The sequence below is a fragment of the Falco punctatus genome (assembly GCF_963210335.1).
Source record: "Falco punctatus genome assembly, chromosome: Z".
In the NCBI taxonomy this organism is placed as follows: domain Eukaryota; kingdom Metazoa; phylum Chordata; class Aves; order Falconiformes; family Falconidae; genus Falco; species Falco punctatus.
The window spans coordinates 11724919-11749180 of NC_137586.1; the positions used below are offsets into that span (position 1 = coordinate 11724919).

General features: G+C 57.6%; 3 protein-coding genes across 7 annotated transcripts; 1 reads left to right on the forward strand and 2 right to left on the reverse strand.

Moving 5' to 3' along the window:
- Nucleotides 1-75: 75 nt before the first annotated feature.
- On the reverse strand, nt 76-10115 carry LOC308056306 (B-cell differentiation antigen CD72-like). Its single transcript, XM_080371462.1, has 6 exons — nt 9174-10115; nt 8971-9063; nt 8183-8497; nt 7903-8051; nt 7576-7673; nt 76-7331 (listed from the first exon to the last, which is right to left on the reverse strand). Exons 1-6 carry the CDS (start codon nt 9316-9318, stop codon nt 7208-7210), a joined length of 924 nt encoding a protein of 307 aa, XP_080227588.1. The 5' UTR covers nt 9319-10115; the 3' UTR covers nt 76-7207.
- A 102-nt stretch (nt 10116-10217) lies between these two features.
- On the reverse strand, nt 10218-14330 carry LOC308056307 (killer cell lectin-like receptor subfamily G member 1). Its single transcript, XM_080371463.1, has 6 exons — nt 13361-14330; nt 12760-12870; nt 12221-12298; nt 11449-11597; nt 11087-11190; nt 10218-10548 (listed from the first exon to the last, which is right to left on the reverse strand). The coding sequence occupies exons 1-6, from the start codon at nt 13407-13409 to the stop codon at nt 10353-10355; spliced, it is 687 nt and encodes a 228-aa protein (XP_080227589.1). The 5' UTR covers nt 13410-14330; the 3' UTR covers nt 10218-10352.
- A 62-nt stretch (nt 14331-14392) lies between these two features.
- On the forward strand, nt 14393-17421 carry LOC308056302 (uncharacterized protein). Of its 5 annotated transcripts, none has more exons than XM_080371453.1 (8): nt 14393-14897; nt 15011-15085; nt 15202-15279; nt 16214-16267; nt 16347-16382; nt 16470-16514; nt 16709-16852; nt 16945-17421. In XM_080371453.1, the coding sequence occupies exons 1-8, from the start codon at nt 14561-14563 to the stop codon at nt 17280-17282; spliced, it is 1107 nt and encodes a 368-aa protein (XP_080227579.1). In that variant the 5' UTR covers nt 14393-14560; the 3' UTR covers nt 17283-17421. The 5 variants fall into 5 exon arrangements, with proteins under 5 accessions (XP_080227579.1, XP_080227580.1, XP_080227577.1 ...); XM_080371454.1 differs by having other exon boundaries at nt 16709-16822; XM_080371451.1 differs by having other exon boundaries at nt 16709-17421.
- The last annotated feature ends 6841 nt before the right edge of the window (nt 17422-24262 follow it).

Below are 24262 nucleotides of genomic sequence, written 5' to 3' on the forward strand. Positions count from 1 at the left end.
GCTTTTGCTTTCATTAAACTGTCTTTATCTTGACCCACAAGGTTTCTTCACCTTATTTTCTTATTTTCTGCTAAGCAGGGTAGAGATAGAGCTGCTTGGTGGGCAGATGGCATCCAGCCAAGGTCCTTTCTGGTACCCAATGTCAAGCTTGAGACAGCGGCAGTTGTATACAAAGTGAGCCATAGCTGTGGTAATCAAGTGGATCAAGTGCAAGCTCCTCTGTGGGTCACGGAGTCTGCTAGCTGGACGCCTTATCTCTATTTTGCGAAGTTTGGGAATGAGTTAAGGGAAACAACAGCTGTGTGCTTTGCCCTGGCATAGATGGCCTTTCTGCGCTGTGGGAGTGATTTTGTGGGGGGGTGAAGGAACTTGGGGCCGAGCTAGCACAAACAATGACGATGTGCTTTGCCCTGGCATTGATGCCTTTGCTGTCCTGGGGTCGCTATCTTGTGGAGAAGATGAGGGAATACACCTCCCTCTCCGTGCCCAGGAGTGATGTGGATGGTTTTGTTATGCGGGGTCCTGAGGTCCTGGCTCACCCTTATGTGAGCTGTTCAATACTGTTACTAAATACTGTTGGCATATTATGGGTTTTGTGGACTTTGGTCTCACCCTGGTGTAAGAGGAGACAACTTCTGTGTGAGGCAATACAGAAATGTGCCCTGAGACGGCTGGTCCCGGGGTGGCGATGTGTGTGGAAGGATTTAGGCAGATTCCTAGGATGGGCATCACTTCCCATAGCCAGGGGCTTTGCACCTGATGGATGCGCTCCGTGCTGGGTAACCAGCTGGCTGGGCGGCTGAGCCCAGAGAGTGGTGGGGAGTGGAGTTACATCCAGCTGGTGGCCGGTCACAGGTGGTGTTCCCCAGGGCTCAGTGCTGGGGCCAGTCCTGTTCCGTATCTTTATCAGTGATCTGGACCAGGGGATCTAGCACACCCTCACCAAGTTCACAGGTGACCCCCAGCTGGGGGGAGCGTTGATCTGCGGGAGGGCAGGAGGCTCTGCAGGGGGGTCTGGGCAGGCTGGAGCGATGGGCCCAGGCCAGTTGTGTGAGGTTCAACCAGGCTCAGTGCCGGGTCCTGCCCGTGGGTCACACCAGCCCCCGCAGCGCTGCGGGCTGGGGGCAGGGGGCTGGGAACCGCCTGGGGGGAAAGGGCCTGGGGGGGCTGGTCGGCAGCCGGCTGGGCATGAGCCCCCCGTGTGCCCAGGTGGCCAAGGAGGCCAGCAGCATCCTGGCTGGTGCCGGGAACAGCGTGGCCAGCAGGGCCAGGGCAGTGCTGTCCCCCTGCACTGGGCACTGGCGAGGCCGCCCCTCGACTCCTGTGTTCAGGTTGGGCCCCTCACTGCCAGGGGGACGCAGAGGGGCTGCAGCGTGTCCAGAGACGGGCAGGGGGCTGGGATAAGGCTCCGGTGCTGGGCTAATGGGGCCAATGATCAGCAACTGTGAGGCAAAGAAGCCCAACAGCTGGGAACCCTTGCTAGAACCTGAGGATCCGGGAGAAGCATTGGAAAAGAGGCAGCAATCTGCAGTCTCTGGAGACAGCTCCTTTCAGGTGTGAGGGAGAGATATCCATTCAAGGAAGCTCTCACGAACTCCCCAGGAAAGTGGACTACTGCACATGAAGGCATCCAGTACCTGAGGGAACTAGCAGTACTAGCAGCCATCTACAACAATCTAGACGATGAGGAGGTCTCCAAAGATCCAGAGGATGTCCTGTGCACACGGGCCATGTGAGGAAGGTGATTCAAAGTGCCCCGATATCACATTCTAACAGCTTGGCAGCGATGTATTGCCTGGCTATGGGTACACCAGCTGTGGAGAAACGGTCTTCTTGGCTCCAAAACTTGGAAGAACATCTCTGCGCTCCCTCATCCCTACGGGCCAGCACCTTGGCTGCCAGGGGTGCCCCAAGAAACCAGTGCTCTGCTGCCCCAACCAGAGGGAAAGGCAGCCCCAGGCACGTGCCGCACGGTGCACTGTGGTTCTGCCTGCGTGAGCAGGAGAGGACATGAGGAGGTGGGATGGTGAACCCACCTTTAAGCGGGAAGCCTGTGTTAATGAACTGAGAGGGAAGACAGCTGTTAAGAAGGGGTCACCCACGAGAGCTGTTGGCACAGTGGCTGCAGAGACACAAGAAGGCAATCAATGGTCTGCCAGACACAGAAGAACTGAGGTCAGCTCTCCTGATCCTGGTGAGGGGACTTCTGGTCCGGCACTGCAAGGGTCAGACAGTGAGTACTCTGAGCAGGAACAGGAATGGAGGGTCCCTGCCTTCAGCCAGGTGGAGGAAAGGGGTGACCGGGTACACCGGCCATGTGGATTCGATGGCCTGGCACATCAGAGCCACAGAAGTATGAGGCTTTGGTAGCCACTGGTGCGCAGTGTATGCTGGTGCACAAAACCCATCTGGATCTCTGGAGTGACGGGGGTGCCAAGTATTGCCTGCATTGGAGGCTGAGGAGAGCATGACAGGGGACGAGAGGGAAAAGCGCTCTGCTGCGACCGGCCCAGAGGGCCCTTGCATCCTTGGCACAGGCTGCCTTAGGATAGGGTACTGCCACAGACACACCAAGGCAATCACTGCATAGTCACCATGGTGGAAGCAACTACTGGGTCGCTACAAACATGCCCTGTAACCACGCCACTGCCTGAAACACCATCTTAGGCCCTGAAAGACAAATTTTGTGGCAACATGGTAGCCCAGAAAAAGTTGTAACAGGTAATCGGACTCGTTTACAAAATAACCATATAAACTCATGGTCAAAGAAACATGGCATCGAGCAGGTGTGTCACTTCCCTGTCACCCACAAGCCTCTGGAAAGTCTGAGAGATGTAATGGACTGCTGAAGACTATGCTGAGAGCATTGGGCAATGGGGCATGGAAGCACTGGGATATAAATTTAGCAGAAGCCGCTTGGCTGATTAGCACCAGAGGATTTGCTAACTGTCCTGCCCAGGCAAAACCCCTACATACCATGGGAGGTGATAAGGTCCCCGTAGTGCACACAGGGAAGTGGCTGGGGAAGGTCGTGTGAGCCGCTTCTCCCATGGGAAAAGGCAAACCCATTTATGGGATTTCTTCACTCAAGGACCTGGGTGTGCTTGGTGGGTAATGAGGAAGGATTGGCAGACCTGTTGTGTGCTTCAAGGAGATTTAACCTTGAGGGGAGGGGGGGAAATAATCTGTGGTGTGAGCTGCATGTTGTAGGAAGTAATGTAGCAGGAATGACCTGAACCAACAAAGACTGAGATTCACAAGGAACCAGACAAGTGCAATAATGACCCAAACCAAGCTGGTGCTGGTGCCCAGCAATCAAACATACTGCTTCTGCTGTTCTGAGTGCCCACCTTGACAGATGGGGCTCAAGCCATAGCCTCTTGTGCACATCTGAAGGAATAGGGGAAGATCATGGAACAGAAGGGTAATATCTATCTGTTAAAGGACAAGGGATAGTAGTGAGAATGTATAAATCTGTATGTTGGGTATAAAGATAGTTTAGGTATGTAGTTTAAGTTGTAACTGTTGGTAAGGAGTTGCAGTAATGAGAATTAAATACAATGGAATGATTGAAAGATACATACATATATGTACTAAGTTATGTGAGACCTAAGCATGACACAAACGGTATGGAATAAGGGGTGGAGACTGTACTGAGTCTGACTGAGCCCCCCAGCAGCCCTCATAGTGCTGTGCTTGTGTTGGTAGTGAGAAAGGTGGTGATAACACACCGGTATTTGGGCTACTGCTGAGCAGCACTCACACAGCATCTGGGCTGTCCCTCCAACATTCCCCCCTCACCAGCAGGCTGGGGGTGGGCAGGATCTTGCATAACTTTTGTTTTTTGCTTTCATTAAACTGCCTTTACCTTGACCCACAAGTTGGGTTTTTTTCATCTTATTTTCTCCCTCACACCATTCTGCTGAGGAGGGGAGTGATAGAGCAGCTTGGTGGGCAAATGACATCCAGCCACAGTCAACCCATCACAGGGGTGAATGAGGGACCCCTTAGGCCATGAGGGAAAGGGGGTGCAATGAAGAACCCTGAGACCATTGGGGGTGAATAAGGGAGACCTTATTCCCCCAGTGGGGAAAATGGGGGTGCAATGAAGATCCCTGAGATCATAGAAGTCAAATGAGGGAGCCCTTAGGCCACAGTTGGAAATGGGGGTTCAGTGATGAGCCTTAAGACAGTGGGAGAGAGGGGTGAGCACTGGGGAGGATTAGGAACACAAACAAAAGCCGAGACCCCTGATCACTAAGACCATGGTGGGACCTGAAATGCCAGGTGAGCAAGGAGAGGGCCCTGTCCCCGACCTCTCTGGGGGCGGGGGAGGTCCAGGGGCAGCATTTCAGTGTTTCTGCAGAGAGGGGGATGAAGTGGGGACTACTTTGCTAAGCTGGATGTGGGCAGCTTCTGGGAGAGAAGGTCATAAGGAGGGTGGTGGGGTCAGCCCATGGCATGGCAAGGCTGGGACAGAATCGCAGGAGGTCCCCTGTAAGCTCAGATACCATGTGAAATAAGAATTTGCTACATTTGGCTGGTCCTGGGGACCCCAGACATGGTCTCCCTGGTGCCTGCAGAGAAGTAGGCTCCCTGTCTCTGGAACCCTGAGCTCCAGCCACCACTGCCCACTGTGTCATTGGGGTCTGCCACCACAAGGACACACTGCTAATTCCTGCCCAGCCTCTGTTTTCTGGGTTCCCCAGGCCTCTTCAGCACAGCTGCTTGCTTGCCCATCTTGACACATCGGGTTCCTTCTTCCTTCCCAGCTGCAGGAATCATCCTTTCCTTCATCCAACATCAGCAGGCTTCCATCACCCAGTATCTCCAGGCCTCTCTGGACACCAGACAATCCCTCCAGTATACCCACTACTGCCCAGTTTTGTATGCCCAGCAGCTGACTGAGGCCATCCCCATCCCATCATCCAGGGCACTGGTGAAGGATCCAAGAAGCATCAGCCCCAGGATCAACCCTGCTGGGATGTTACCAGCTGGACAAGGATGTCACTGACACCCTCCTGCAGCCCTCCCACTACTCAGGTTTCCACCCACCTTCTTCTCCTCTTCTCCTGGGCACGTGTCCCTGCTCTGCCAGCAAGGAGACCATGGGAAACCATATCCCAGACCTCAAAGGCCCATGATAAACAGCCCCCATTACTCTCCCCTCATCCATAGCCCAGTGTTCCCACAGCAGCAGGCAGGGCAGACAGGCATCATTTGCCCTTGGTAAATCCTGTCTGGCTTTCCTCATGCACTATGTGGCGGTGCATTTCCTCTCACTCCCCTGGGCTGCTCTCAGGAACCCCCATTATGCCTTGGCCTTTGTGTAATGAGTCAGGCAGTTGAGCATCCCATGATGGTATCAGCAATTCTTGCATGGCTGAGATGGGGAGCGGCACTGACTGTATCAGGAACTCCTGTTGTCTGGCCAAGGTGGGAAACAAGAGCAGGGGTAATCGATCATCCCCTAATGGCCTTGGAACTGTCCTTACCTGAATTGTAAGCTGAGCGGAATGGTACCATTGTTACTGGAATTTTGAAAAATTACCAGCCTGGTGGTGGCCAGAATGGAAATTTACAGATGACTAAAGCCAATCGTCTTGCGACGCTATAAACAGTGGTGCTAAGTAAGGCCCTTTGAACTCTCCTGTACTGCAGTGGGCTGTGACCAGCAACCCTCTCCGAGTGGGACACCTCTCGGAGCTCGCAGACTCCCAAGTCTGTGAAATTTGGAGGACCGTTGTCGAAAGCTGGTGGCAGGGCCTGAGCTGAAACCCCCACTCCTCGAGGCTCAGCCCTTTGCCCACTGAGAAACGCCAAGTTTCAATGTGTATCGCTGAACTCCGGGGGAACTCTTAACAGGTATACCTTTGTACATTTACATATATAAATCTATACATCTATTCCTTTGTGTCTTTGTGTGTGAATTGATTCAGACACCTCATAGCAAATATAATATAAATATTACCGTCACGGATCCATAATTAAGTCACTGTTGTATATTGAAGTAAATATTACTGATCTCACTTTGTATATGTTAAATCAGTTGATGATTAAGTGCTGCTAAAAATCTTATGATCCACCACAAAACTGTGATAAAACCTTAGACATCCTTTAGATATAAACCATTGTCCAAGTCTGAGACGAAGACTAGATCTACCCACACCTAAACTCTGTCAGGAGTTTAGAAAACAAGGGGGTCCTCGCTGAACCTCATGACTCAATAGAAAAATTTCCTTACTTTTCATATTTCTTCCATTAGACACAACCTGTTGACCAAGCCTGAGACTAAGATTAGACCTAGCCACACCTAAACTCTGTCAGGAGTTTAGAAAGCAAGATGCAGTGGCAGGGTCTCCTTTATTCTTTCGTGTCTCCTGTCTCTGTGTAAATCATTCTAGCTCAATTCTAACTCAATTTTCCATTGTCTGTTTCATCCATGTAATGAGTAATAGAGTGAACCTTGACATCAAACTTTGTGAAGTTGCACTCCTACAAATTCATGTTAAAACTGTGTTTGCTAATACCTTGGATGGTGATTCTTTAAGCAAGCTAAACCACTCATTCATGACAACCAGCATGTCCTTCCCAAGCCTGGACCATCACATGCTAAGGATGACATGCTGCTGCTTCTTCCTGGGATCAAGGTTCTTCTTTGTCTGGAAGAACAAAGCTCAGCTCTGGGACAGGCTGTGGCTGGCCGCTGGCAGGTCATGGAGGGAGGAAAAAAAGGGAAGGACGGAGGCCAGCAGCAGCCAGTGACAGAGGCAAGGGACAGCCAGTAAAAACAAAGGACTCCCTGAGGGGGACACTAGGGGTACTATCATACCCAGCTTCACAGCATGCAAAAGACACCTCCCAAACCAGCCTCAGTGGAAGGCAGCAGAGGTAATCAGGGTTGGGTACTGGTGTCTCCTTCTTGGGTTATGGGAGCTGGGGCTGGAGGGCAGGGGATGGGGATGTAAGCATGGGCATGAATGTGGAACACAGAAATACAGTCTTTTTTCAATAATTCTTGTTTTGAAAGGCAGGCACCTTATTTCACAACCTGTATCCCCAGAGCTCTGCAATGTGGTTGAGGCAATGGTGCGCACGTAAGCAGCTGTGTAGGAAGGAAAGGGTGACTTTGCTGTGCACCCCCAGCTCCTGTCCCTCAGTTCTGCAGTGGAAAGGGGGTCTCAGTTATCCGCTTGGCTGGGATAGGCTAGAGGGTCTCCAATGGGCTGCTCAAATCTGGGGGCTTTTCGCAGATCCATGAAAAATTGTTTAAGCAGTTGGAGTAGCTCATCCTGTTAGACAATATTCTTGCACAAGTCTTGGGCCAACTTCTCCTAGAAGGGAAGGAACATGTGAGACATGCCACCACTATGCTCCCAGCCTGATGCCAGCCTGTGGTATCTGCCACATAGCTGTAGTCCCAGGGCCCCTTAGCCTGGGCAGGAAGGCCAGAGCACTGCCCATGACCAAGCATCAGCCCCATATCTGGGACAGAGAGTCGGGCTCTGCCCAGCACCGCTATGCCTGGCTGGTGAAGGTGGGAGAGGTGCAAATGGCCAAGATGGAACAACTTACCCTTTATACAGATCTGTATCCCACCTCTCATGTTTATTATGAGGATTTTGATCTCTCTCTGCAATCCAGTACATGTCATCACTCATCACCAAAAATTGCTGGGGACAAGAGAAGCTGTCAAGCACCTGCCCCATGGCCAGTGCCCACCTGGTTCCCAGGAGCCACGGGGCCAGCCATGCTCCTCCCCGCAGGCTGCTGGGACGGGCACCCAGGGTTTGTGCCACCTCAGCATGTCCACAGCTGCCATGCCGCTGGCGCCACGGGGTTCTGCCCAGCCCCACCATTGCCCACAGCCCCCTGGGGTGCTGCAGCCCCCCAGCTCTGTACCGGCAGTGTCCAGGTTGGCCAGTTGCCTTGGACCAGCAGCTGAGCGGATTTCATTCTGCAGTCATGACGGCTTTCCCACCACGTCTTCCTGCTCACCGAGATGAAGAGGCACTTGCCCCTGTAGAGCACCCAGCCTGAGGGGCAGCAATCTGGGGGCAGGGGCACGGCTCAGGCACTCGCCCTCCCACGGGTGCTCAGGAGGCCCAGCCTGGCTGTGACCAGCCCCCACATCCCCCCGGCAGCATCACTGCCTGTCCCCCCAACCCCACCATGGCCCTACCTGTATTCACACAGGCACGCAGGCTGCTCACAGTGCTCTTGCTGGCCCTGAGCTCCCCCTGCACCTCCTGCATCTCCTCCTGCAGCACAGCCAGCTCCTGCCTGGTGTGCCCCAGCTTGACGTTCAGGTTGCCCAGCTCCTGCCGGCTGCTGTTGCCCTCCTGCCACGCTCGCTGCAGCTCTGCCATGGCCCACGCCAGCTCCAGCCGCATCTGCTCCAGGCTCTGCTCCCGTGCCCTCACCTCCTGCGAGAGGTGGCCCCGCTCGGCCACGTGCTCCCGGGAGGCGTCCTGCAGGTTGTGGGTGACCTGCCAGTCTGGGGACAGCGGGGGTGAGCTGGGGCACAGAGATGGGACAGCCCGGGCAGGGCCACGTGGGCTGACCCTGCTCAAGGCATGGCCCTTGCAAGGGAGAGTGGGATAAGAGTGTTCAGCCTGTGGGCAGAGACTGTTCTGGGGGTGCCAGTGGGATGGGAAAGGAAGTCCCAGCGGTGGCAACAGGAAGGGAGGAAATGTGAGGCAGTGGGAGGCAGTGGGAAGCAATGGGAAGCAGTGGGAGGCAGTGGGACACAGTGGGAGGCAGTGGGAGGCAGTGGGAAGCAGTGGGAGGCAGTGCAGGCAGTGGGAGGGCAGCTCAGGGCAGCCAAGCAAGCAGCAGTTCTGCCCCTCAACCAGCAACTCCAGCACCCCCGGGCTAGACAACCCCCCAGCAGCCCGGCCCTTGCCCAGCCCACTCCCAGTGCCCCCCTCCCTGGCCACCCCCCACCCCGCGGCCCTCGCCCTGACTCACAGCAAGTCCCCAGGGCCACCACGGTGGCCACCAGCAGCAGCAGGCTGGCTGCCAGCAGCCCCACAGCGACACGCCAATGCCGGGGCCGGCGCCCTGCAAGAGATGAGCGCCCACGGGCATCACCGCACGGTCCCACAGCCGCCGCCCGGTGCCCACTCTGCACCAGGGCACCCCCGCAGTGGTGGCCGCGGCCGGGGCCTCACCTGGGCTGGGTGCCACGGGCACCGGTGCCGGCGACACGTTCTCATAGGGGCTGTCATCCTCATCGGGGGCTGCGTGGCAGGTGGGGGAGGTGAGCGGGGGGGCCATGGCAAACTTCAGGTCGGCGTAGACCACGCTCTGGGCCATGCGGGTGGGTGCTGCCCCAGGCAGCAGCAGTAGTCTGATGGCTCAGGCTGTGGCAGGCTGTGGCCAAGACTCCATGGGGTGGAGCCACTCCTTTGCATGCAGAAAAGCAGAAGTAGTTGCTTTATTTGTAAAACGTGGGTTTATTTCTGAGGCCACTGTGCTTTGTGGGGGTGGTGGGTGAATGAACTCCATCCTGGGCAGCACACTCCGCACCCACCTCCCCAGGCTGCAGTGAGCCCCAAGAAACCCCGTGTACCGCCCACAACAGGGCCATGCTGCCCCATGCATCACCTTCCCCATCCCATCCCCTGCTCAGGAGACAGGATGCTGTCACGGTAGGTGCTTGGTCCTCCACTCATGCCAGGAGGGACTCCCAGGTTCATCCATGCAGAGCTGCCTGCTGCTGGCACGACCCAGGTGGTCTATAATGTAACCGTAACAGCCCCCAGAACCAAACCCTCCCAAGCCAAGCCTGAGCAGGCCTTTTAGGCTCTGGCAAATCACCGAGCCTCAAAACAAAATGAGGGCACTTTTGGTGACTTCCTCAGACTCGGCAGGCACCAGGACAAAAGCTGCCACACAGCCCAAGCCCTCTGTGGGACCAGGGAGGTAAAGGATCACCTCTCAGCTGCCTTTCCTGAGAAGCATAAACCCCAGGCATCCACCATGATCAGAAAACCCAGAGCTTTGTGGGGGACCTGCTCCAGCCTACACAGGAGCTGCTCCACACTGCCATGAGGCCATGAGTTCGCTTGGGTAGATGCTGGCTTCTGGCCACTTCCTTCAGTGCCGCAGCAGCTGCAGTTTCCCACTAGGCAACAACATGACCCCCCCAGTGAGTGGGAAGATGCACCTCCATCCCACCACCCTCATCCCCCAAAACCAACCACAGCATCCAGGCGCAAGAGTTTATTGGCATAGATCCAGTGGGATAAAGAGGTCTGACTGAGGAAGCAGTGGTGCCCAGGGATGCCCATGCACTGAGGCTAGGCAGGAAACAGGGTGGAGGGACACACTGGAGGTCCTCACAGTCATCAGAGCCCTGCACAGATGTAGGTGGTGTTTCCCCAGAAGAAGGCAGGGGGCGAGGACCGGAGCCACTGCAGGGTGGCTGCACTCCTCGCACAGACCCAGCCGAGGGCTTCCCCACACAGACCACCCGACAGCCCCAAGCCTGACACTCTGCCGCAGGCCAGGAAGGAGCTGGTGGAACGCCGGATTGGGAAGAGCCTGAAGGGAGAGAGTGAGCTGAGATGGGCAGGAAAGGCTGGAGTCATCACATCAGCAGCTCCTCCAGCCAGGGACCAGAGGCTGCACAGAAATGCTGTGAGGGCAAAGTTCACCCTCCCCATGGACCACTGTTCCCTGCAACCCCCCTCCTAATTAGGATATATGCTCTAATTGCCCCCACCCTACCCCTGCCTGTTTGACATGCAGCCCCCAGCCTCATCATGCACACAGCACTCCCAGGTCCCTCCTAGCAGGGGTCAGCTCCAGCTGCACCAAGCAAAGTCCCTTTCTGCAAACCTGCTTTTGGGGGACCACCCCAGCATCTCACCCAGGCAGGGTGTGGGCACCAGGGTCAGGCCCCTGCAGTCTTCTCTCCCCTTCCCTAAAATGCCCCAGTGCAGCCCTGGAAAAATGAGACGTGGGCAATACGTGGAGCACATCCCTGCATGCCAGTGGGCTGCCTGTTCCCCTGTCATCTCCCCAAGCCCTGATGCTGGACCCTCAGCATCCCTGGCTGGGGAGAAGTTGACAGCCTCACCCTTTCAGTGGGGTGCCATCCAGCCACTTCCAGTCAGACCTGGAGCCATCCCGTTTCAGCCCCACGTGGAAGACCTCCATGTTGGCTGTGCGCACCAGGAAAGCCTAGCAGAGGAGAGGACATGCATGAGCTCCCTTGGGGGGATGTCCGTCTGCAACTACATGATGGGGTCTGCACAGTATGGGCACAGCATCGCCAGCTCCCTGCCTGGAGGCTTGGCTGGTCTTTGGACAAATGGCTCAGGGTCAGGGAGCTGAGATGGGGCTGGCGATGGCTGAATAACTGCTCAAGGACCTTGAAGTGGTCACCAGCAGAGCCCAATGCCTGCAGGGAGCTGGACAGGCCAAGCTGGGTGCACTCACCAGGGTGGTGTTGGCTCGGATGATGACCAGCTGTGCCCCTCTGGAGCAGCATTCCTCTCTGCTCTGCTCCCAGCTCTTTTTGGCAGAGGAGAAGTAGTAGCACTGCCCTGCATCCCAGAGCCAGCCAGCTGGGCAGAACTGGCATCGCCCTGCACATCAGAAACAGTCTGCAAGAGCAGCCAGGATGGGGCAGCCAGCAGGGGCTGCCACCAGCCCTCAGCCCAAGGGACAGGAGGGTGACAAGGGGCAGCCAGGGTACCAACCAACCCAGTGTACTCCTATGGTTACCCTGCGGAAAGGACCCTCCGCTTGCCTTTTCTCTGGAGCCCAGCTCCCACATCCCAGCCCCAGCTCCCCAGCAGGAGCCCCGGGGGAGATGGGCTGGTTACATGAAGGTGCTGGCATCTGGCAGGTGAGTCAACCATCCATGTTTGGGGACGTGATACAAACATCATTTGCAAAACACTGGGAATGCAGTTAAAATTTCAGCTTCACCAGAGACTGTTCAAAAGAGAGTGCCTGATGCCATCTGGCACACAGATGCTCATGGCAGCCATAAGCCTGGTGCTGGTGCCATGCCCAGGTGATGCTGAACCACACCAGGATGTTGCTGTTCAGCAGCGCTGGGGCAGCTCTCCATGCCGTGGGCCAGAGGACAGGAAGCAAGGGTGAAGGAAGACTTGAAGGGGGGCACATTCTAGAGCAGGGACAGATCCTGCCTCTTGAAAGGAGCAGACATCCTGTCTCCAAACCTCATCCAGAAGCCTCCTACCTTGCAGCGTCTGTTGCCCATAGCTGGGACTCTTGTCCATGCTCCAGGGACCATGGGTGCAGCTTGCCTGCTGTAAATCTACAAAGAGGAGCACAGGAGTGTCCCTGCTAACCCTGGGCTCCTGCAGCTGAGGGCATCCTCCCCTTTAGGTGACCTGCCAGCCAAGCCCACGAAGGTCCTTGTGGCTTTTGTTGTGCTTGGGAGCCCATCATACAACAAGCTGCCGGGGAAAGTGTTTCTGCCTTTCAGTTTTGATTTCAGTGTCAGTGCTGTCCCACCTGTCTTCATTTCATTGCCATGTGATGGAGTGGGATGCCCCGGCACTGTCTTCAAACCCACGCTTCCTCTCCCAGCCAGCCAGATGAGGTCTTGCCTCACTAGTTTTCCTGCTTGCCCCAGAACCCGCAATGCCCTCAGCCCCAGGAAGGAGGGCCCAGCTCCACAGGCAAGCTGCAGCTCTGTTGGTACACAGGCCCCATCATGCCAACCCTGACGCCAAGACCCCAGCCGGAGAGGTTCAGGCATAAGCAGGTACTCACTGTGGAAGCTCAGACTGGTGAGGATGACTTGTGCCAGCAGGAGCAGCAGCGAGAGGAGAGCCAGGCTGAGGGCTGCCTGGCACCAGGGCAGCCGCACCGGCTGCTGAGGAGCTGAGAGAGGGAGTTAACACGGGCCCTGGGGGCTTGGTGGGAGCAGTGGGGACTCCCCAGACAAGAAAGGTCTGTGAGCCCCAGGAAGGATCCCAGAAGACAGAGAGAGAGCCCAGGAGAACTCAGGGAGAGCCTCTTTGCAGCACCCTGACCCTCCTAGAAGTTGTCTTCCTGCAAACTGTGCTTAGCACCAGGTGGGGGAAGCAGGGCAGGGGGTCCCTGTGCGCACTGTGGCACTGGGGTGCAGTGAGCATCCCCTGCCCTTGAGCCCCTACTGCCCCACACCCTGAGAGCAGGCAGTCTGCAACAGGAGTGGAGAGGACCTGTCTGGGAGAGGACACCCAAAAGAAGGGAGATGGGGAGCAGGGCTGGGGCCATGGCCCTGTGGAGGGCAAGGGGCTGCAGGAGCACAGGAAACCAGCTGGGAGAGATGGGGTGCCAGGGGCCAGGAGTGCTGGGGTGCCAGGGGCAGGGAGCAGTGTACAATTACCTGGTGGGGGGGGCAAGCGCAGATCAGCGTACATGACCCTCTCTTCCATCCCCTCCTCAGTGTCTCGCTCTGCGCCCCACAGGGAAGCAGCAACACCCTCCTAGCTCCCTTAGGCAGCCGGGTATGATACGAAATGGAAAGTGTCACTTCCTGGTAGGGTCCCCAGAGACACCACCTGGCCCAGAACCCTGGGTGCGTCACAGCACTCACAGCAGTGGTGGGGCAAGGGGGAGCCCCGGTGAGGCTGCCGCCCAGGCATTCCTGGCACGAGGGAGCCCCCCGCCCCCGGCTTCGGGGCAGCGAGCAGTGAGGCCAGGGCTGGCCCGGGTGGCCGTGTCACAGTCACAGAATGGTTTGGGTTGGAAAGGACCTTTAGAAGTCATCTAGTCCAACCCCCTCTGCAACGTCGAGGCTGCCCCGACCCCTCGGTGCTCAGCAGAGCTGCCCTAGGGACTGTGGGGGGGACCCGGGCATCCTGGGGGAGCAGGGCACAGGGCACCGTGTGGGGGCTTGCCCCGGTGTGGTTTCTGCTGCATTTTTTGCATGGGGCTGCAGCTGCATCTCAGCCCTGGAAAGCGCCGTGGGTGCGAGGGGGCTGGGCTGCTTCTTCCCCTCCTCGAGCCGTGGGGGCTGCCAGGACAGCCACCCCTGCCGTGTCCTGGGCAGTGGTGGGTGAGTGCCCAGCACCCCCGGGGTAGCCCTGGCCCGGGCTCCCCGCCGCACCGCGTACCACACCGCTGCGGCGGGGCTGGGCGGGCAGCGGCGGCGATGCCTGAGGGTGATCCGGCGGGTGATCGGGACCGTGGCGGGTGGCGCGGCCAGGACTACGTTTCCCAGCGGCGCCTCCTTGGCCTGCACATGCTCGTTGCTGCTCCCGGCGACTCCCGGCAGCTCCGGGCGCGGCGCCCGGCGCAGCGTAGAAACACTCCGTGCGGCTGACGGTGCGACCGCCGGTGCGGCTCCCGGCGGTCCCCGCCGCGGCTCCCCTTACGGCCCGCGGCGCCGCTCCCCGCGGCTTCCAGTGTAGCTCCCGGTGCATCTCCCGGCGGCTCCCTGTGCAGCTGCCGGTGCGGCTCCCGGCGCGGCTGACTCCCGGTCCGGTGCGTCCTCGGGAGCGTACGGCCGAGCCCTGCCCATCCCAGCCTCGCCACCCGCCCAGGGCCGGGCTTCCCCCGAGCTCCCCGCCTCGCCCCCGGCAGCATGCCCCGCGGGCGAGCCTGGACGCAGGCGGAGGTCAGCAGCCTCCTGGCGCTGGTGGGGGGCTCGGGGGAGGCCGCCCTGCTCATGGCCTCCACATCGCGACCCAACGAGGCTCTGTGGCGGGAGATCTCCCGGGAGCTGACGGCAGCCGGATACAGGCGCAGCGTGGCCCAGTGCCGGTCCAAGTGGAAGGCACTCAAGCAGGCTTTCCACTCCGAGCGGGAGAAGCGCCGGAGGGTAGGACACCACTCGCCCCGTCTGCCCCCACACTACCGAGCCATGAAGAGCATCTGGAAGGCAGCCGGGCAGCCCGTCTTCGGGGAGCGGAGGATGCCAGGTGAGTGCTGGGGATGGGCAGATGGGCTTGGCAGGGCAGTGGCATGTGGGATACTGGGGGAAAACGTGCTGGGTGGCCACCCAGGGTCTGTTGATCTCTTTCTTTTCCTCTAGACCTGGTGAAGCTGCCCCCCAGGAAGCACAGGTCAGCCCATGCTACCTGCTCTCCATCCTCACCCAAATCACCAGGTATCCATGGGCTCAGGCAGCCAGAGTGGGGCTTGTCCCAGCTGTGGGGTGGCAGGCATCCCTTGTCTCCTAGTTATTGAAACTTTTTTCTGCATCCCCTCACTCTCCTTCTGCAGAGCAAGATGTTGGTGAGGATGCTGCAGGCATACTGCTGTCCCCGCTGCTGCAGTGTGTGAAGGCCAAGACAGAGAACGGTAAGTACCAGGCTGCCCCGCTGCACCAGGCTGCACGGCCACGGCTCCAGCCCAAGCCCATGCCAGCATGATCTTAGGGGATTCGGGGGCCCATCACAAGTGCCTCAGGAAAGATGCTCTTAAATGGGGGTGTTGGGACTTCCCTCTCAAGGCTTTGGCTCCAAATCAGCCCCAGAGCATGAAGGGGATGGGGATGGCTGAGACAGGGCGGGAGGGGCTCCCCAGCTCTGTGAGGACATGGCAAGGCTGCTGGCTGCCCCATGGCAGGTTGCGGGGCTCAAGGTCTTTAAGGGACGGTGGCCCCAATCCAACCCAGGGAGCTCCTCAGCTGTGCAGCACTGCAGGGCATGACTCCCCTTACTTTGGCAGGTCCTGGCTCCCCCCTTCCCTAGTAACACCATAAAGCTTCGGATGAGTTAGGACTGGGTGTAAGGGCCAGAGATGCCTGCAGCTCCGCTGCCCTGCAGCCCACCCAGGGCAGATCCTGTACCCCCTCACTGTGCACACTTCCTGGGGTTTTGGCACTGAGGTGATGCGGGATATGTCCCTGGGTCTGGTTTGCATGGGCGCCCTGGCCAGCATCCCACACTGGGTAGTTACCTTCTGTCTCCCTAAATTCCCCCTGCAGTTTCAAGTGGATGTGGGATTCTCCTTCACTTCCAGTCCTAATCTGTTGTGTAGCGTTGCTGCGTGCTGCTACGCCGCTGCTGCCTTCCAGCCCAGAGGTGGCTGCATTGCAGTGGTGGGTGAGTGACTCCTGCTTTTGTATCTAGCTCATAAAACACTTTGGGGCCCTGCAGGGCGCTGTGGAGCTGTGGCTAGGGCATGTCGGGCTGCGGGGCTGGCCGGGGCAAGCTGGGCAGACCTGGGGCTGGTGGTGATCCCCTGACAGGTCCTGTCAGACGGTGCATCATTCCTGTCTGCTCTCTCCCAGCAGCCAGTGGGGACCACGTCGCTGGAATGCCACCTGCTCCCCCAGCCATGCCACGTAAGGCTTTCCTTGCCCCGCTCAGCCCAGTAAACTCCCTCAGCCCTGCAAGCAGGGTCTAATATGGTTCTCATTGCAGATGCCAGTCACTGTTTCCCTCTGCTTCCCCTCCTGGGTGAGTACCATGCCTAGGCCACCGTGTTTGTGTGCCCCAGGGCAAGAGGCAGCTGCAGCTCACAGGCTCTGTCTGCTCTCCTTCCAGGCTGTCACACTGCCCTGAAGCAGGAAGGAGCTGAGCAAAAGCCTGGTAAGTGTCTGTGGCTTAGAGCAAGTCCTCCTGCTTCAGGGGGCAACTCTGTTCTGTCCTGCCTGTGGGAACAGAGGGCAGGGGCTCCTGCAGGCAGTGCTGTCCCAGAGCTCTGCAGCAGGGTCAGGCTGAGCATGGGGCTTGGGTGGCTCCAGCACTCTGGTTGCTCCCTCCATGCCAAACCATTGTGGCAGGGTTTCCTGGTGAGATGTCCCTGGGTATGGGAAGAGGAAACCAAGTGCTGCCAGTGGCTGCCGCTGCCCTGGGCACCCCCAGGATGGCTGCCATAAGCGAGCAGCTGGCAGAGGGTGAGGAGGCATCGGACACAAGCCTGCACGGTGGGTCCTCCCTGCAGCATCCTGACAGCCTCACAGGGGGCTCTCGGAGCTGTGGTGAGGGTTTGCTGCCACTGACTCCCCTCTCACTGCAGGTTCCAACGTGGCAGGCTTGCTCCAGAGTGTCCAGCAGCTGCTGGTGCAGATCCTGCAGACGTCACGTCAGCAGCAGGCGCTGCTGGAGAGCCTGGCCAGCGACACCGTCTCCCATCTCCATCTCCTCTCCCACAGCCTGGTGCAGGTGGGTGAGACCTTGCACCAGCTCCTGCTCCGTCCACAGACCCACCCCAGCCCCCTTGGCCACTACGTCCCTCATGTGCCCCTTTTCAAGGGTGGCCCTGGGGAGCCTTGCTCTGCCAGCACTCCCCACACCTCCTCAGATCACAAAGAGGAGCCTCGGGCATCCCCTGCTGCTGGCTGCACCCCTCCATGAGTGCAGAGTACCAATATCCCCATCCCAGGGGGAATGACATTGCTACACAGCCGCGGCACAAGTCTTTATAGCAGAGGTGCCAGATATTTTCGAAAGTTTATAGAAGAGAGACATTTTAATAACATTAAAAATAGCTTTTTTACCAGCAATGAAAATTGACTGATTCTTTCCACCTCTCTGAGGGATGTTCCTTTTCTCACTTCTGAAATGAGCAGAAGGGGAACTCAGCTATTTACAGCCTCCAAGAAGCATCCAGGCTGCACACTGCGGGGCAGATAACACCTTCTGTGCCCCTGCCTGCTCCCTGACAGCTTCCAGCTCTGGCTGGAGTGGGCAGGACCCCAGCCTGGAGAATGGTCTTATGGGCTGGGGAGGGGAGAAAGGCTGCTGCTGGGGCTGGGAAGGGCAGGGAGGAGGCACAAACTGCATCCTGGGCAGCACTCCGGCTGAGGGGACAGCACATGCTGCAGCCATGGTCCCTTGGTCACCAAGTCTTTGGCGGGTCACTTCCAGCAGGTGAGCTGGGGCTGTCACAAGCAGTGCTATGGACTTGCAGCATGCTGCGGTGAGCCCCCTCCTGCTGCCAAGGCTCAGGACGTGGATCGCTGTCAGGTAGCATAGGTTGCAGACGTGCCATGGCACATTGTGCTTGGCAAAGTGGTCGCTGGCTCTTGCTCAGACAACCACCACCTCCTCCAGGATGCATGGATCCCACATGGGGATGGGGTGGACATGCCAGCTGCCTCCAGAATCTTCTTGGCCACATCCAGGGAGAGGATGTAGCCAATGCTGCTGGCATAGGGTGGTTAGACATCAGGACAGTAGCCCTGCCATGCCACTGCGATTGCTGGAGTGCTGGTGGGTGATATGCAGGTGACCGGCCGCTTCTCCCAGAAGAGAGACCCCACCTAGAGGCTGGTCTGTGCCAGGTCAAGCCTAGCCGGGAAGGTGGGCAAGTGGTCCATGTTGAAGCAGTTGTCATCCATCTTGAGGATGTAGCAGGGCTGGCACTACTCAGATGCTGTGCATGACCTTCAGGGTGAGGTTGCAGTACATGTCCCTGTAGATCTCCAGCAAGATATCTCTGAACTCCTGCCCTTTCTGCAGAATGCCCCAGCCTACTGCTGCCTCAGGTGCCTGCCCCACCAGAAACATTGCCTGCCAGGGGCTTGCCAGGGCATGCCATGTCCTTCAGATGCACGTGCCAGCCAGCTGGAGCACCTCATGTGTGGCCAGGCCATGGAGAGGGGCCAGGGATATGGCCAACAGGGGCCACTAGTGAGATAGCCAGGAGACAGGCAGGTGCGATGACACCAGTGAGCAGCAACATCGCAACCCAGACAGACAGCATCTGGCAGGGGGGAAGCGTGGGTGAGCAGTGCTGGGAAAGCCCATTACCTCTTGCAGCACTGTCCCTCATCCCACACCAGCTACGCACCCTGGGTTGTGCCTCTGGCCATGCTGTGGAGACCCACTGTCCCCATGACTCAGTGGGCAGGGAGTCAGGGCCTGCAGGTGCTGCTAGGAGCAGGGCTGATGGGGACGATGGTCCCATGACCGTGTATGAACCTTGCTCTACGCTCCCAAGCAGAAAGCAGAAAGCAGTTGGCTGCTGACCAGCAGCTCTGGCCCCAGGTCTCACAGCGGTGGGGCTTGCACACAGCTCTGCCCTGGCTTTCCCCCTTGGGAGCTGATCAGGGTGGGTGAAGGCAGGAGAAGGGTGGGATCTCCCTTCCTGAGCCCTGCTGCTTGAAACCAGTGAGGCTGCAATGGGAGGGCACCTTTGGATTGTGGTTGCTGATGCACCCCACTAACCCTGCTGTGCTCCCCACTATCCTGCTGTGCTACCTGTCATCCCTCTGAGCTCCCCACCACCCCGCTGTGATCCCTTATCATTGTACTACACTCCCCACCACCCTGCCTTGCTCCCTGCCATCCTGCCACGCTTCCCACCAGAGGCTGCAGCCTCCTCTCTCCAGCCCTGAGACACCATGGCACCCTCTTACTGAACCCTGGGAGTGCTGGGGCAGTGGGGCAGGACGCTTCCCCACACAGAGGGGGTAGGCCACTGGCAGGAGGTGGTGCAATGAGGGGTGCCCTGGGATGGGGTGTAGTAGGGGGCTGGCTGCAGAGGGGATGGGATTGAATCAGGCCCTGCAGTGGGGTGCTCCGAGGGTTGCAGATTTGGGGGAGTGTGGGGTGGCAGCAGCGTGCAGTGCCAGGAACTGGGAGGGTTAGACTGAGCAGGCAACAGGGTACAGGGGCAGCAGTGGGGTGCAGTAGAGTGCAGTGGGGGTGCAGTGGGGTGAAGTAGGCCAGTTGTGGGCATACAGGGGCGGCAGTGGGGTGCACTGGGGGTGCACTGGGGTGCAGTAGGGCGGCGGTGGGGCTGCCGAGAGGGTACAGGGGCGGCAGTGGGGTGCAGTAGGGCACAGCCCGGGCCCCGCGGCACCAGCCCGCAGCGCCGAACGCTGCCCGTGCGAGCGCGGCCGGGCTGGAGTGACATCTCGGCAGCCAATAGGAGATCAGGGAGGAGAGGTTGGGGCGGGGTCAGTCCAAGGCCCGCCTGACCGTCAGGGGCGGGGCCGAGGAGCACTCTACCCAGTCGCAGAGGCTGCGGCGGAGCACGGGCGGCGCAGCCAATCATGCAGCGGGGAAGGGCGGGGCGAGGGCGTGGGGGCTCCCCCGCGACGTCACGGGAGGGGGATCCCCCAGCGGGGCGGGGCAGCCCCCGGGGCTCCTGCTGGGGGGCTGGTACCCAGCCTGGTCCAGCCTGGTCCCGGGCGGGGGCATCGCCACCCACCTGGGGCGGCCGGGCAGGGGGTGTCCTGCGGTACCCTCTGCTCCCAGCACCCCTTACGGCGCAGCGTGGGGTGCCCCTTGCCCCGGCACCCACAGCCTGGGCACGGGGCGCGGTTAGAGGGGCAGTGGAGCAGGGCTGGACCCCAGCCCCATTCCAGCGAGCCCCCAGCCCTGGGAGGCAGGCACCGGGCGGTTAGAACAAGGGGAACCCGGGCTGGCACAGAGGGGCTGCAGGTGGGGAAGGGTCTGAGACTGGCAGACTAACGCTGGTTCCTGGGGGTGTCCATTTGAGACAAGCCCTGTTCCTGCTGAGCTCCATCCTGCTCCAGACACAGGCAATGGCCTCGTGCTTGCAGGGCACAGCTGGGAGAAGACGGAGAAAGCCTGGGGAGAGGAAGTGTCCTTTTGGGGCACGCAAGGCCTTCTCCAGGCTGGAAACAGAGGTGAAATTAGCAACAGATCTCAGCAGGGTTTCAAAGCCACTCTCTGTTGGCCCAGGGTCTGTGAGGGTCCTGCTCTGGGCAGCCAGGACATACAGCTCCTTCCTGCTCCATCCCAGACAACAGCTGGCAACAAGGAAGCTGCAGCACACCAAGCAGCCCTTTACACCCCAACAGCCATGTGACCCCCCCCAAGGCAGCTACGGCAGATCCCTGGGATAGTGGAGGCCTGGGGGACAATTTATCCCTGGGTTTATCCCACTCTGGAACAAGTCAAAGCTGCACCACTCTCCTGATTGTCTCCAGCCTGCCCAGCCTGCCCCAGCCCAGAGTCTGTATATAGTCTAGAGGAACTGAAATAATAAATTGTTTCTACCTGCCAGTGGAGCAGACAGCAACCCCTTTGTCCCATATGCCACTCCCAGCCACCGCTGGCATGCCGTGCCCTGGAGGCAATGCTGTGTGCCTGCTGGAGCCTGGCCCCAGCCCACAAATCAGAAGCACAGATACAGTGACCCAAATAACTGCCCTGAGAGCAGCTTTGGGTTGTGCCCTGTGATTGCCTGTTCGTAGCCCTCAGCCCTGAGGGTTCTCCACTACACCAGCTCCTCCTCTTCCCTTTCCTGAACCAAAGGGTGCCCCAAGTCCTGGGGTGACTTGGTGAGGTCACACACAGACCTCCTGGCCATGGCTTACCCATGGCCACCCTGCTAAAGCCCCTGGCCACAGCAAAAGCACTGGGTGATGGCATTAGGAACAGTCCCCTGGCTCTCAAGCCTTGCAGAATCCTGCTCATCAGCTCCAAATGCTGATGGAGAAGTTTACCATGGGGTAAATCACAGTGCAGCATGACTCCCGCAGGCACCCTGTGCACACACTGCTCCTACCTGCTCACACTTCTCTCTGCACAGATGGTCAGCATTAGCACCTCCCAGGCTGCTGAATGCCTGACCTGCTGCCAAAGATAGGTCTGCAGCCTCTGCCAGTGGGGTGTCCAGAGGGTTGGACCTCTCCGGGCATGAAGTCACCCCTGTCGGTCCTCAGGCACTTCCCTATTGTACTTTCTTTTAGAACCATGATGTTTTTCAACGAAAATGGCACCACTTTCACCAGCAACTCTTATCTATTCATAGGTGGGTCAGAAGGCAATGACGGAGTATTTGGGTGTGTGGTCATGCCCTGAAGGTCTCATGCAGCAAAGCAGCATCCAGCATCTCCCCTGCCACACAACCACTGCTAGGGTATGGCGCAGGATGGATTAGGCAGAAGCGTAACTCCAAAATCCAGAACTGAGTGAAGTGGCAGAGGGTGTCTAAGGACAAGGAGAGGAAGCTTCTTTGAAGTGTATCAGGATGTTTATCTCGATGTCAAAAGCTCTAGTTCACTTTTTTAATGAAGCGGCTTCCTGCTTTGAAGTGGATCCTCCTTGCACTGTGCCTAGCTGTGGCTCAGGGAGATCCTGCACAGACTTCACTCTCATCAGACCTTGATTTTTCTCATGTGATTTGTGTGAAAAACAGTCTGTGTTGCAGCAGACAGGGTGAGACAGAAGTGAAGACTCAGGGATGAGAGCAGGCAAGTTGCTTGCAGACCCACCAGGCGGAGGATGGGGTCAAGTGGGTTTTTGAAGGCAGCCCTGAACCACAGCACACTCAGGGTCTGAGAATGAATTTCAGTTGAAGGCAGGGTGCAGGGAGATGCTTAGTGCCTGGGAGCACTTGGCACCTCTCTGAAGCATCCTCAAGGTGTACTAATGTTTATGGGGTCCCTCATGAGGAGCTGGGTGTTGCTCCACGTCTGCCCCCCCCAAACAGGGAAGAAGCCTCCAGCTCAGATTATCCATCTTCCCTGCAGGAGACGTCTTCATTAGTTGATTAGAACAACCCTCATGATCTTGTCTGGGATTTATAGCTATGCTGGCAGGAGATTTGCTGACTGCAGGCCAGCCCTGGGGCAAAGCTCTTTGGGAGGATGTGGAGCCTGGAGCCCACTGGGATTTACCTCCCCTCCTGCTGAGCCAGGAGCCTCTGGATTGCACTTGTTCCAAGTCTATTTAATTTTAGCCAAAATACTCCTCCTCAAAATGCGCAGCCCTGGGGTTTAGCCCTGGAGGTAGTGAAGCGTCTTTATATAAAGTAAGAAGCAATTGTAATATTCCCCTTGGTGTAGGCACCACTCACACTTCAACAGGGAAATTCAATGTGATTTCTTTAATACAGCTTCTGCTGAGAGTACCGTTCATACATAACAACATAATACTTAGCACTTGGTTCTCTCAAGGGAAATTTTAGTGGTGGTACTTGAGTGGGGGGAAATGGATTTTATGAGAAAACTTTAATCTGCAAGGCATAAAGGGAACAGTGGCTTTGCATCCCATGGAAAATGTTCTCAGCCTCTGCTAACATGGTTTTATCTTCCTCTGCAGGCTTGCTTCTTAAGATAAATTTATCCAGGATTGTATTGCTGTAACAGTTTGATTTCTGTTGGTGTGGGGCTGATTTCTCATGAGAGTAACTGCCTTAATTTCCTACAAGTTGACAGTGAGCACAGCTGCACTTCACACTTGTAGACTTTGCTCTTGTGTAGTCGCAGCCTGCAGGAGACCCTTCCCTTACGCACCGGCTGTGATGCAACAAGGCTGCTTTTTCAGCAGCATCCCTCTCTGTTGATATATGGGCCCTGGATGTCTGCTCTGGGGCTAGAAACACTTGACTTTCTTGTCCTAATACAAAAGGCTTGCAGGACACACAAGTCCTACCCCAAGATTCATTCGAAGGAGGTAGGTCCGGGTTGCAGCACTCTGGGGCACCCCTGGACATCTCCAAAGTCTCATTGCTACAGCTACACCTTGAAGTTCGCATTGCAAAATTATTTGCAATTTTATACTGTTGCCAAGATCTTCCTCAAAGCCTTTTTGGGGGTTCTTTTGCTCCGTTTTTTCAGGTAAATTCATCCCCTTTCCCAGGCTTCCCATTTTGACACAGCTCCCCTCCTTAAAGGGATAACCTTTCTCACTCGTTTGCCCACTCTGCTCCTCAGCCACACTGGCCCTGCAAATCTCGTTGAAGGACCTGTTCATTTACTTAAGTCTCCAGCATGCTGCTCTGAGCAATTCTCATGCTGTCTGCCGGCGTTCTGCCCTCCTGGCTGCTCTGTTAATTTCTTTCAGCAAGCTTCCTGATTCCTATGCAGTTCCCTTGATGAAGTTAAGGACGACACAAGTGGCTTTTCTGCTTGGCAGAGCAGCTCTTCATCTGCCCTTTATTAAATTGCCAGGGATAAAGCTCTGAGCCCAGCCCCACACCCCCCACACCCCCCACCGGGTTCCCCCAACAGCCTCTCCAAGAAACTTAATTAGCAGTGACTGAAAATCACAATGCATCACCACCACATTTGCCTGGGCTCCCATGTCACATTGTCCCCCTTCCCTGTCTACAGCTCCTCTCCAGCCATGCGACTGTGGCAACTGCTGTTTGTCCTTTGGCAGAGTCCCCATGAGATGCTCCAGTCCCCGTGGGTACACCTAAGCCATTTGTTCCTTCCTTCCATGGCCCCTGCACCCATACCCTCATGCAAAACCTGGCATGCCCTCCTATGCTGCTGCTTTCTCACCCCCCCCCCAGGTGTCATGGCAGAGGGTGCTGCTGCCGTAATGCTGGTTTCCAATGCCCCAGGTCCAACTCTGAGCACCTTGCCCCTGCTCTGGGCTGGCTTTCTCATGCTCAGCTCTATCCCATA

What these genes read in the sequence shown, in the direction of transcription:
- LOC308056306 (XM_080371462.1), bottom strand. Translation starts at nt 9,318, where the DNA reads ATGGCCCAGAGCGTGGTCTACGCCGACCTGAAGTTTGCCATGGCCCCC. An exon ending in GCCCGTGGCACCCAGCCCAG is followed by an intron (nt 9,064 to 9,173) that starts GTGAGGCCCCGG and finishes CATCTCTTGCAG; the next exon opens with GGCGCCGGCCCCGGCATTGG. An exon ending in GGTGGCCCTGGGGACTTGCT is followed by an intron (nt 8,498 to 8,970) that starts GTGAGTCAGGGC and finishes CGCTGTCCCCAG; the next exon opens with ACTGGCAGGTCACCCACAAC.
- LOC308056307 (XM_080371463.1), bottom strand. Translation starts at nt 13,409, where the DNA reads ATGGAAGAGAGGGTCATGTACGCTGATCTGCGCTTGCCCCCCCCACCA. An exon ending in TGGGCAACAGACGCTGCAAG is followed by an intron (nt 11,598 to 12,220) that starts GTAGGAGGCTTC and finishes TCTGATGTGCAG; the next exon opens with GGCGATGCCAGTTCTGCCCA. An exon ending in GATGGCACCCCACTGAAAGG is followed by an intron (nt 10,549 to 11,086) that starts GTGAGGCTGTCA and finishes CTCTCCCTTCAG; the next exon opens with GCTCTTCCCAATCCGGCGTT.
- LOC308056302 (XM_080371451.1), top strand. Translation starts at nt 14,561, where the DNA reads ATGCCCCGCGGGCGAGCCTGGACGCAGGCGGAGGTCAGCAGCCTCCTG. An exon ending in CGGGGAGCGGAGGATGCCAG is followed by an intron (nt 14,898 to 15,010) that starts GTGAGTGCTGGG and finishes CTTTTCCTCTAG; the next exon opens with ACCTGGTGAAGCTGCCCCCC. An exon ending in ATCCTCACCCAAATCACCAG is followed by an intron (nt 15,086 to 15,201) that starts GTATCCATGGGC and finishes CTCCTTCTGCAG; the next exon opens with AGCAAGATGTTGGTGAGGAT.